General features: G+C 43.0%; 1 protein-coding gene across 5 annotated transcripts in view; it reads left to right on the top strand.

The window, feature by feature from the left end:
• Positions 1 to 12,989, top strand: part of SMYD3 (SET and MYND domain containing 3) — a 321,585-nt gene that overhangs the window by 25,836 nt on the left and 282,760 nt on the right. For all 5 annotated transcript variants that reach the window (XR_011360226.1, XM_069954265.1, XM_069954263.1 and 2 more), the window contains exon 2: positions 5,944 to 6,007. Coding sequence is in view for 4 of the 5 variants with exons in the window: in XM_069954265.1 (XP_069810366.1) it covers positions 5,944 to 6,007 (64 nt within the window). In the remaining variant the exon portion in view is untranslated. The remainder of the gene's footprint in view (positions 1 to 5,943; positions 6,008 to 12,989) is intronic.

Here is a 12,989-nt window from a genome sequence, read left to right on the forward strand (position 1 = left end):
TTGTGCCTCAGGATGATGCCATATGGGCATATGCCTACCAATGGCGAATGGCAACCCCGCATCCTTTAAGCTAGACTTCCATGCCATAATTGTGTCCCGAAGAAGGACGCTCTGTTTGATAGCTGGAGGGAACATCAGTGGTTCTTGAATTGCAATGTAAAAGAGAAGACACTTTTATTCTACAGCCTTGCCTTAAAGGGGAACTATCAGCAGGTTAGCCGAGTCTAACCAGCTGATATGCCCTTATTATGCAGGAGACGCTGAGGAGGAAGGTATGTGTCTTATAGTATGTCTCTTACCCTCATCCTCTGCGCCTTTCCAGTAGTTTATTCCTTGGTCCGGTAAGACCCTTGGGAAACAACCCCGCCCCCATAGCAACAATTCAGCCAATCCCCAGTTGGCGCACTACATTAATTATCATTGGAAGGGGTGGGGTGACGCTATTGGGGCAGGCAGTGCTCCTAATGGTCTTACCGGACTGTGGAGTGAATGATTAAAGGAGAAGTCCAGCAAAATTATTTAAGTATTGTATTGCCCCCTAAAAGTTATACAAATCACCAATATATACTTATTACGGGAAATGCACTTTTTTCCCTGCACTTACTGCTGCATCAAGGCGTCACTTCCTGAATAACATGGTGATGTCACTTCCTGGATAACATGGTGATGTCACGACCCGACTCCCAGAGCTGTGCGGGCTGTGGCTGCTGGAGAGGATGATGGCAGGGGAACACTGAGGGACACAGGACACTGGAGGGACACTGAGCATCCCCCTGCCATCATCCTCTCCAGCAGCCACAGCTCGCACAGCTCTGGGAGTTGGGTTGTGACATCACCATGTTATCCAGGAAGTGACATCACCATGTTATCCAGGAAGTGACGCCTTGATGCAGTAAGTAAGTGCAGGGAAAAAAAGCACTTTATGTGCAATACAATATTTTTATAAAAATTTTCACTGGACTTCTCCTTTAACTGCATTGGAACACAGAGAGTATAGTGGGCACCACCCTATAACCTGAGTGCTAAACCAATTCATATAAGAAATACCAAAGGACTATGAAGAAAAAGCATATGCACAAAATATATACAAAACAGGAGCAGTAACCTAGGGAGACAAGCCCTAAATGCCACTCAACATTAAAAACACTAAAATGTCATCCTTGGTCCAGCTGGCGTCCCAGCCCGGGCTCAACCTCCTACCTGACCCCCAGAAACAATCCTAATGTAATTACACACCATGTGCAGGGGAACACTGTGTCGGACCACAACTACTTCTCCATAACTCTATAATATGAACTTTGCCCTGAAGCCAGCGGCTTGTGAGTTACAATTCAGGTTGTCTGCGATTGTCCACTCCATCTAATCATTTTACATAGCGGGCGCCATCTTTTTGTAGACTCTTATCTTTGGTCTCTAGTGTTTGAGACTCTGGAGCATGGGCCCTATACACAAGATGGCGCCGGTGTTTGTTCCGACCCATGTCCCTATTGCACAGGATATGCTGTGTCTTACATATGACGTATGTGTCTTACCTTCCTCCTCGGAGCTGTTCCGGTGCAGTTAGTCGTGTGCTTCATGGTCCCCATAGCGCAGATCCGACCTGATCGCTCCATTCATTATCATTAGAATGGGGTGGGCCAGCCAGGGCGGATTGGTGCTATGGCGGGCAGGGCTCCTAATGGTGTCACTGGACCACGGAGCAAACTTCTAACTGCACGGGAACTGCGCAGAGGATGAAGGTAAGAGACATACTATAAGACAAATACCCTCCTCCTCAGCGTCTCCTGTGCAGTAGGGACATATCAGCAGGTTAGATTCGTAGAATTTGCTGATAGTTCCCCTTTAAACTATGAATGTTTGAGGATTTTTTTTCTCCATCTTTCTAAACGTAGGAGTTTAACTTTTCCATAGATCCTGTATTGGCTGCCGGCCGCTGTGGAGCTGCTTTTCATGCGATGAGCATTCTGCGGCTGAGATTCTATTATTTATTATAGTGAAGTAACTTGAAGGTGATGCTGCAGGAATATAAGATATTGCATTATTTATCTTCTCCATATTTCAGGCTTTATTGTGGCTTTACAAGTCTGTCGTCTGCTGTTTAGTACCTAGATAACTCTGCTCCAAATGTTCAAGTAAAACTGCCAAGTGGATGTTGGGATAGACGACGGGAGGCTAATATTTAATTAAAATCTTTACCGAATATGCAATAAGCAGATGTTTTCTGCAGGTTTTAGAGCAATGCACCATCTTTACATTACGCCTCTCTCTAACTGTATTGTTTTTCCCTACTGGGTAAGGAAAGATGCCAAAATAAAAAACTGGATGTAAGAAGGAGAATTTCCTAAAACTGTTTCTTCCAATGATATTATCGCTCAATAAATCCAATTATGTATTTTCTTTATTAAAACAAACAATTTAAAGGGGTACTCTGGCGAAAGTTTTCGTTGTTTTTTTTTTTTTCACGTCAGCTAGTGTTAGAAAGTTATATAGATATATAGATGTAATTTACTTCTATTTAAAAATCTCAAATCTTCCGTGACTTATCTGGTGTATGTCATGCAGGAAGTGGTATATTTTTCCTTCTTTTCTTTCAAATAAACTGGTGTCAGAAAGTAGTATAGATTTATGTTTTACTTCTATTTAAAAATCTCCAGTCTTCCACAATCAGCTGCTGTATGTTTTGCAGGAAGTGGTGTATTCTCTCCAGTCTGACACAGTGCTCTCTGCTGCCACCTCTGTCCATGTCAGGAACTGTCCAAAACAGAAGAGGTTTTCTATGGGAATTTGCTACTGCTGTGAACATGGACAGAGGTGGCCACAGAAAGCACTGCGTCAGACTGCAGAGAATACACTACTTCCTGCAGGACATACAGCCACTGATAAGTATAGGAAGACTGGAGATTTTTAAGTACAAGTAAATTACAAATCCTATATAACTTTCTGACACCAGTTGATTGGAAACAAAAATCTTTTCCCTGCAGTACCCCGTTAACTGAAGCCTTCAAACCGTAAACTGACACCAACCTTCCCGGTTATAGTTGTTTCTGCAATATGTACATGGATTGTTTCAAATCATGTACAGATAAATGAGGAAGCCGCAAACATTTCTTCTGCATATTTGCTACATATGAACATATATATATATATATATATATATATATATATATATATATATATATATATATATACAGATATACAGTGGGGGAAAAAACGTATTTAGTCACCAATAGTGCAAGTTCTCCCACTTAAAAATTGAGGCGTCTGTAATTTACATCATAGGTAGACCTCAACTATGAGAGACCAAATGAGAAAACAAATCCCGAAAATCACATTGTCTCATTATTTTTTTTAAAGAATTTATTTGCAAATTATGGTGCAAAATAGCTATTTGGTCACCTACAAACAATCAAGATTTCTGGCTCTCACAGACCTGTAACTTCTTCAAGAGTCTCCTATTTCCTTCACTTATTACCTGTAGTAATGGCACCTGGTTAAACTTGTTATCAGTATAAAAAGACACCAGTGCACACCCTCAAACAGTCAGACTCCAAACTCCACTATGGTGAAGACCAAAGAGCTGTCAAAGGACACCAGAAACAAAATTGTAGCCCTGCACCAGGCTGGGAAGACTGAATCTGCAATAGGCAACCAGCTTGGAGTGAAGAAATCAACTGTGGGAGCAATAATTAGAAAATGGAAGACATAAAAACCACTGATAATCTCCCTCGATCTGGGGCTCCACGCAAAATCTCATCCCGTGGGGTCAAAAGGATCACAAGAACGGTGAGCAAAAATCCCAGAACCACGCGGGAGGACCTAGTGAATGAACTGCAAAGAGCTGGGACCAATGTAACAAAGCCTACCATCAGTAAGACACTACGCCAGTGCCAGGGACTCAGATCCTGCAGTGCCAGACGGGTCCCACTGCTTAAGCCAGTACATGTCCGGGCCCGTCTGTAGTTTGCTAGAGAGTATTTGGAGGATCCAGAAGAGTATTGGGAGAATGTCCTATGGTCTGATGAAACCAAAGTGGAACTGTTTGGTAGAAACACAACTTGTCATGTTTGGAGGAAAAAGAATACTGAGTTTAATCCATCAAACACCATACGTAAAGCATGGGGGTGGAAAGATCATGCTTTGGGGCCGTTTTTCTGCAAAGGGGCCAGGACGACTGATCCGGGTACATGAAAGAATGAATGGGGACATGTATCTTGAGATTTTGAGTGCAAACTTCTTTCCATCAGCAAGGGCATTGAAGATGAAATGTGGCTGCTGGGTCTTTTAACATGACAATGATCCAAAGCACACCGCCAGGGCAACGAAGGAGCGGCTTGGTAAGAAGCATTTCAAGGTCCTGGAGTGGCCTAGCCAGTCTCCAGATCTCAACCCTATAGAAAACCTTTGGAGGGAGTTGAAAGTCCGTGTTGCCAAGCGACAGCCCCAAAACATCACTGCTCTAGAGGAGATCTGCATGGAGGAATGGGCCAACAGAGCAACAACAGTGTGTGCCAACCTTGTGAAGACTTACAGAAAACGTTTGTTCTATCTCCTTTGTTGGCAATGACAGAGGTCAAAGGATTGAGATTACATTTTGTTACTGACCAAATACTTATTTTCCACCATAATTTGCAAATAAATTCTTACAATATCAGACAATGTGATTTTCTGGATTTGTTTTCTCATTTTGTCTCCCATAGTTGAGGTCTACATATGGTGTCAATTACAGACGCCACTCATCTTTTTAAGTGGTGGAACTTGCACTATTGGTGACTGACTAAATACTTTTTTTTTCCCACTAATAAATATATTATATATATTTACACACACACACATATAGTGTGTGTAAACTTTTTTTTCTTTCAATGTAAAAATAGCTGCTTGTGGCCCTGGTTACCAACCCCCCAACCATCAATCTCCACTCTTTGGGCAGTGGCCGGGCTGCTGGTGCCACTTGGTGACCAGGACCTATGGGAGTGTTCTTCAGCTGGTAAGTGCACTCAGCCAGCGTCTGTGTCTCCCGCTCAGATCACAGATGGCTCCAAGGCTGGTGGATTGTCCCTGGAGCTGTCTGTGATCTCAATGATGCAAAGATGCAGAGCCACTTCAGCTCAGTGTTGCTGCCGCTCTGGTCGCCCCTGTGTCTGGTTGCTTCCTGGTTTTGAGACCGTACTTAAGATGTGAGGTGGCGGGCCCGCTAAGCCCACAATATCGATATTAGTATCTGTATTTCGGTGCATCCTGCGTCCTTAGTGTGGTCATAGCCATATGCTGTAAAGTATCCATAGTCTTCTGTTGTATAGATGTTGGTACCAATGACTCTCTTGGAGGTCGCACAGATCTGGAGGATGAAGCCTCCAGAGCTAACTTGTTCTCCGTTGCTTTTGGTCTATTGTTCTGGTCTTGAAGCCATTGTTATTGGCCACACATTACCCTGTGTAAACGGGTGATACTTAACTGGCAGTGATGAAATTTAAGGGCAACAGAAATGATGGCTGCCCTGCTCCATTTCAGATCTACAGAGAAATTGCATAGCAAAAAATTATATATATAATTTTTTTTTTTTTTTTTTTGTCTTTGACAGTCAGTGCCCTCCCGCACAGCCTCTGTCGGCCCCGACCTCTGGCCAATGCTGTATTTTCAGGCCGCCATCTTCTCTAGAATGATTGACCGAGGGGAAGGGCCTATAGATACAGCAGCAGCCAGAGAGGGGGCGGGTGCTGACAGCGTTACAAGCCTGGATTAAAGATAGTTTTCCTTGAACATGCCGGATCACAGAGGAGCGCAGAAGGTAAGTATGCGCTGCTCGTGTTGTATACGTATATCCGTGCTGTCAGCTTCTCTTTACTCTATTCAGCAATGGTGCAGAATGATGCTAGGTTGTATGCGCTGTGACCATGAGTGTGTATACCTCTTATACAATAATTTACTTTCTCTTGGTTTTAGGAGGGAAAATCTTCGGCGATGCTCTCAGTGCAAGTTTGGCCGGTACTGCAATACCGTCTGCCAGGTAAGTGACTATGTTGTTTAAGCAGTGCTGTCCCGTCTTTTTATATATTAAAGAAAAAACCTCAGTAAAAAACATTTTGGGGGGAGTGCTGTGGTCATGTTCTCCAACTTTTACAGAAGTGACTGCAGGAATAGGGGAGGTGAACTTTGTTGTTTATACATAGTGTGAACATAGCCTTAAATCTGTTGTCCAGGCAAAACTAACTAATGAACAAGTAACAGTAACTTTACATATAATTTATTTATTTGTGACACATGATGATTACAGTATGAATCTCACATTTATTACTGAGTTGCTGTATTCTTATATAGCATGTTACCAGTAATGACAGGTAAAAGGGGTAGTGCGGCGTTTAACATTTATTCACTAAATAACACACATTAATGTAATGTGTGTTATGTAAATGAATGGCCCCCTTCCCTGTCTCCCCCCCCCCCCCATAAGTGTGGTGCGGTATACTTAAAGAGGACCTGTCACCCCCCGTGTCGGGGTGACAGGCTCCCAACCCCCTGTTAGATCCCCCTATACTTACGCGATCCCACCGGGTCCCGCTTCCTGAGTCGGTCGGGTTCACGGAGATTCCAGCGCCCGAAGCCCGGCGCGCGCGCTGAGAGATGAGTCCGATGTCCATAGAGAATGACGGAGCATCGGACTCCCCATTCATTCTCTACGGGCATCTGACTCTGCTGTCAGCGCACGCGCCGGCCTTCGGGCGCTGAAATCTCCGTGACCCGACCGCATCAGGAAGCGGGACCCGGTGGGATCACGTAAGTATAGGGGGATCTAACAGGGGGTCGGGAGCCTGTCACCCCGGCACGGGAGGCCGGCCAAACCGCTCCAGCCGTCCTTCATGAAGGCCCCCCTGCTTAGCCACGATTGGCTGAGCACAGTTATGCTCAGCCAATCGCGGCTGAGCAGCTGATGACGCAGCAGAGGGGGGGGCGGCATGAGGGACGGCTGGAGCGGTTCAGCCGGCCTCCCAAAGATGACGTCGTCGACCCAAGATGGCGGCTGGGGTCGGTGAGTATAATGCACCACACTTCCGGGGTCGGAGGAACACGGAGAAGGGGGCAATTCACTTAAATAACACACATTACAAAGTTGTATAGCTTTGTAATGTGTGTTATTTAGTGAATAAATGTTAAACGCTGCACTACCACTTTAATGGAGACCTAGAATAGGACCTACCACATGTCATTTAGGAATTTCTGAAAACTCTGACTTGCAGAGAAGCTGCTGGGACCCCCAGTGGGAACTGGAAAAACTCAAAAACTCAGCGGCAAACATTAGGTGCTAAGGAGATGGTCTTGAGGATGCAGAATTTGATCTACAATATACCTGCTCTTAGGGCCCTATTACATGGGACGAAAATCGTGCGGAAAATCAGTCAAATTTAGAGTATCATCGTTCCAATCAAAAACTCATTAGTGTCGATCAAATGTCAGATCATTTAGATCTGACCATAAAATCATAGTTAATCGTTTGCTGTAATTCCAAATCATTCCTCCTTTTTCTGGGATCAGATGGAGTAACTGATCGTAGTAATGACTATCGTTCTGTGTAAAATGGTGAACGATTTCATGTTAACTATAATCGCTTTCCTAATAGAACCTGGTGATCTGCTAGTTGCAAAACCGCTGTTGCAGAAATTTGGCAGAAAATAACAATACTACATCTCCTCCAAACTCCTATTTTATTATTCGGACAGTGAAAGGAGGAGCCGAACTTGTTAAGTCTTCTAAATAGTCAAAGGCAAAGATTAGGTGCTGTGTATGTGATATATACCTGTATAACACTTGTGTGTCTTCTCTCTACTCTAAAATTTATTGATTTTATTGGTGGACAGTGTCACCTAGGCGGGGCTTCATCTCCTATATGGATAGTGTCACCTAGGTGGGGCTTCATGACAGTTGGGCTCCATCTCCTATATGGACAGTGTCACCTAGGGGGGGCTTCATCTCCTATATGGATAGTGTCACCTAGGCGGGGCTTCATGACAGTTGGGCTCCATCTCCTATATGGACAGTGTCACCTAGGCGGGGCTTCATGACAGTTGGGCTCCATCTCCTATATGGACAGTGTCGCCTAGGCGGGACTTCATGACAGTTGGGCTCCATCTCCCAAGAGAGAGATGGCCCAGCTGCTGTGAAGTCACGCCCAGGTGACACTGTCTACCGATAAAATTAAGCAATATTAGAGTAGATAGAAGACACAGGCAAGTATTATACAGGTATATATCACATGTGTAGCATCTAAGCTTGTGGACAGTGCAGAGAATCGCACATAGAGTATAGGTGGGGAGTTGACAATATCACCTTAAAGGGGTTATCCAGGCTTATTGAAAAAAAAAAAAAAAAAAAAATGTCCGCTTGCTTTCTTCCAAATACAGCACCTCTCCTCTGAGTTTTGCAGCTCAGTTCCATTGAAATGAATGGAGCTGAACTGTAATACCACACACAACCTGAGGACAGGGGTGAAGCTGTTTTTGCAAGAAGATAGCAGTGTTTTGGATACCCCCTTTTAAAGGAGAAGTCCAGCGAAAATTTTTATTAAAGTATTAAAAGTGACATCACCATGTTATCCAGGAAGTGACATCACCATGTTATCCAGGAAGTGACATCACCATGTTACCCAGGAAGTGACATCACCATGTTACCCAGTAAGTGACATCACCATGTTATCCAGGAAGTGACATCACCATATTATCCAGGAAGTGAAGCCTTGATACAATAGTAAGTGCAGGGGAAAAAAGCACTTTATAAGCAATTCCCATAATAAGTGTATATAGGTGATTTGTATAACTTTTGGGGGGCAATACAATACTTTTATAAAACATATTTTTTTGCTGGACTTCTCCTTTAAGTTCACAAACCAATAGTGATGTTTTATTATGGTTGTGTAACATTAGATATAAGGTGTATGAGTATCTGCTGGGTTATTTATGAGACCACATATGTAAATGTAAAGTTCAGGCTTTCTTCACCTACATGTAATGGCCGTGGAGTAAATGTATCTGACAAGAATTATAGTAAAAGCTTGTGGTTTACTTTAACCTAAGCCGTAAGATCATATTTCAACCCCATTACTTGTATTTTTAATCTGTTATTACAAATTGAGCCCCTGTATATTACTCCGTACAGTGTCCTGTATAGTGGCCTCCCGGGTACAATATGAACATGGGGAAATCACTTACAAAGCCGTGTGCGAGAGTTAATAAATATCCTGGAGCTGAATAAAAAAAGTTGTCAAATTCCGGAATTCTTCTCCAACCCTTCTAATGCACTTATAAATCTGCACAGGGTTACGGACGGATCACTTAAGCTCTATAAGCTATTTGCCATTTTATTCCAGACTGCCACAGAATGCCATCTGTTTTCTGCTTTAATAATGAAATAAGAAAAAAATATATATTAGAAAGTACAACAATGTCAAAGAATGGAGAATAAGATGGCAAATCCTGGTGTTCTACAAACCAATAAAGGGGACATTTTGGGCAGAATACACTGATATTCTGTATATATTCACCATGACACTCCCATTAGGCTGGGTTCATACTGCGTTCTTTGCAATTTGTTTTTTATCCGTTTTATATACACAAAAAAACTGGTGAAATTATGTGCATCCAGTTTTATCCATTTCTCCATTGACTTCCATTATATATATATATATATATATATATATATATATATATATATATATATATATATATACACCCAAACATTAAAATGCATTTTTTTTTGTATGCTAAAAAACTTCATAAAACTGATGGGGAAAAAAAAAACTACTGAACCCAGCCTTATGGTCCTATTACAATGGCCCGATCAATAATGTTAAGGAGCTAGATTATTACATGGCTTCATAATTGTTTAAAAAGAACTGCACAGACATCATTAATGATGTCCATGCAGCCCTTACTACATTACCTGTCCACACTCCTGATCTCCTGCCTTCTGCTCTCTTAAGGACACCGCATACTGCAGCTTCTCCGAGCTGACAGGCCGCTCCCCCAATTACTCGTCGTGGTGATCAGTGATTGGCTGTGCGGCCTGTCAGCTTGGAGAAGCTGCAGTATGCAGTGTCCAGAAGAGACCAGGAGCGTGGAGATGTAATGTGTGAACAGTTTATTTTAGGTCTGGACCTTAAATGCAGCTTCCTATTCTTGTGCCTTAGTCATAGCACAGCCTGAGTGTGAATCTGAGTGTTCAGATCTAGTGTTAAGCAGACTTGGGTTTGGGTTTGGCAATGTTCTTCGAACACCAACGTTTGACATTTGACTGCTGGTGGCTCGAGAAGTTGGGTGCCGCCCTAGGGAGTCTTGGGAAAGCATGGATAAAGCCATAGGAGAACGTTGCGGAACCCGAACAGTTAAGTCCACGCAACACTATTTAGAACCCAACTGATCACTAGAACAAGCTGGGCAAAGTGCGGGCAAAGCCAAGTCAAGTGACCAAGACTGTATCATAATGCAAGTCTATGGGGCCTTCTCACTTACATAGACAGAGAGAGAAGCGTGCTGCAGAGCTTGTTTTAGTGATCAGTTGGTGTCTGAACACTTGATAAAAATCTTTCAAACGTTTGGTTCGACAAGTTTGCCAAACTTTCATGTAACGGTCGGAGTTTGTGCCGAACCGAACTTTAATGACCTGCATTAAAACAGCTAAACGCGTGCAGGTTTTTAACTGTTTTAATGTGGTTCCTAAAGGCCGCTCCGTAACTTGCACGTCCATGTTCCTTAGGGGTTCTTTACCATTGTCTTTTATGCTGAAGGCCCGCTCAGCCAGCCACAGGTCGCAGTGCTGCCCCGTCCTAGTCAATCTGTGATTGGCCTTCACCAGAAAAAAATGCTGGGACAGGACCAGAGTGTTACCAGGATACACAGGGGGACAAGTGAGAATAAATTACATTTTAAAATTTTTTATTTTTTGTGTTCTTTTCCCATGAGCGGCGCCATCTTCCCGAACCATTCCAAACTTTGCAGAAAGTTCAGTTCAGTAGCAAACCAAACTTGCAAAGTTCCAAACGAATCGAGGTTCAGTTCACTTATGTCTAGTCCCGATCCTCCACCATGCTGCTCTTACACTGTTGGTTCCCACTGTCAGCTCTTTCTCTTCTCCATCTCAAAAAGCAGGAAATGCCCACTTAGGTGGGTCACTAGGCCGATAAACATCAGCCATTTTGTTTGTTTACTCTGCTATTCCATACAGTGGCAGGAGCCTCTTGGCTATAGATATCACTGTGTCCCCATATGTATGTATATGTATATATAATATATATATAGTATTGCTCTAAGGGATTGTTCACCCAAAAATGTTTTTCTGGAAGACTTGAGATTTTTTTTTATCAGCTGCTGTATGTTCTGCAGGAAGTGGTGTATTCTCTCCAGTCTGACACAGTGCTCTCTGCTGCCACCAGCAACAAATCCCCATAGAAAACCTCTCCTGCTCTCTAGACTGGAAATAATACACCACTTCCTGCAGGACATACAGCCGCTGATATGTACAGGAAGACTTGAAATTTTTAATAAAGGTAAATTAAAAATCTCTGGCACTTTTTGGCACCAGTTGATTTAAAAGATTTTTTTTTTTTCGGGAACTCTCCCTTTAAAAATATAACATTTGGTTTTTGTAGGATTACAGTTTGTTACATGCTTAGACAGTTGTAACACGTGCAGAAGCCTTAATTCTGTCTTCTAATTGGAAGCAATAAAATCCCTTTTAAAGCCGTCTCCTTCAGTCTTCATCCCCGTTTTATCCTTCCATTTAGATCCGGTGTGAATGGATCTGTCAGTTATCTAAGATGTTCTTTGCCTCTGAAAAACAAAAGCCTTGTTTATCACTCTCCTGCCTGCATTGAACTAATTGACTTAAAGGTAAACTAATTATCATGGCTGGATGGCAACCATTCACACAGCTATAATTATTTCTTCTCATTCACTTTGTAAATTCATCAGAATTTTCTACTCTTGATCGCCATTATCATAATTAAGAGCCATTTACAATTAAGAAAATGATAGAAAATACAGTGAGCGGAACAAGGATTTAATATTGGTTATGGAAAACAAATGGGGAAGAACTGAAGGCAAAGTATTAAGTAGACAACGACTGGCTGTAGATGGAAGGTGAAGGAGACTTTTTCAAGGGATTCTTATGCTATAAGGGTCGTTTTAGACGGCCTGATCAATAGTGTGAACGAGCTCTGATCTGCACTCTTTTACTGAGCCAATTACACAGCTTGGGATTGTTTAGCAAGGGCTGTGTGTGTGTATATTAGTTAGCGATGTACGTGCAGCCCTCTGCTTGCTTCCCGGCCGCTGCAGCTTCACAGTGATCTCTGAGCTGTCAGCACTGTCAGTGTGCCGCGCTCTTCGCTCAAAGAAGTGACATGTCACTCCTTTGAGCTCAGGCGCACACGCCCTCTCATTGCCTTAGTGTGAACATACTGTATTTGCTCAGTGTGAACATACCCTTACACTTGGCTATTGCACATAGCGATGCATGGTTGGCAGATGATGATTTTAGGTCCAGAAGTAAAGACACTATCAGCTGATGATCATTGTCTCTATCACACGGAGCGTAATTGGCCAAATCAACCTAATTCAGCTGAGTATCGCCCTGTGTAATAGGGCCCAAAGTCTGATTTGGTTAGGTTCTCACTAACGGTTAGCTCACCTATGGGGGGGGGGGGGGGTGCTCATCTATAGGGATGCTCTGCCAGGTGGGGGTGGGGGCTGACTCATTCAGCTCTGCCACATTTGGGGACATAGTGGAATACACTGGGCGATGTGATGCACATCAATGGACAAAAAAATGATGCAATCAAGGATGGTTTTTCTTTGATCTAGCTAATGGATTAAAATCACGGTCCATAAAGATCACTGGATGTGTGAATGAGACCTAAGGCATATAGATATGTGGGCCAATAAGACGCATTTTATGGGTACACGTACCTGATCTGCAGCGGATTTCACGCTGCAAGTTTGCAA

This window comes from Dendropsophus ebraccatus, chromosome 15 (genome assembly GCF_027789765.1).
Source record: "Dendropsophus ebraccatus isolate aDenEbr1 chromosome 15, aDenEbr1.pat, whole genome shotgun sequence".
NCBI lineage: Eukaryota > Metazoa > Chordata > Amphibia > Anura > Hylidae > Dendropsophus > Dendropsophus ebraccatus.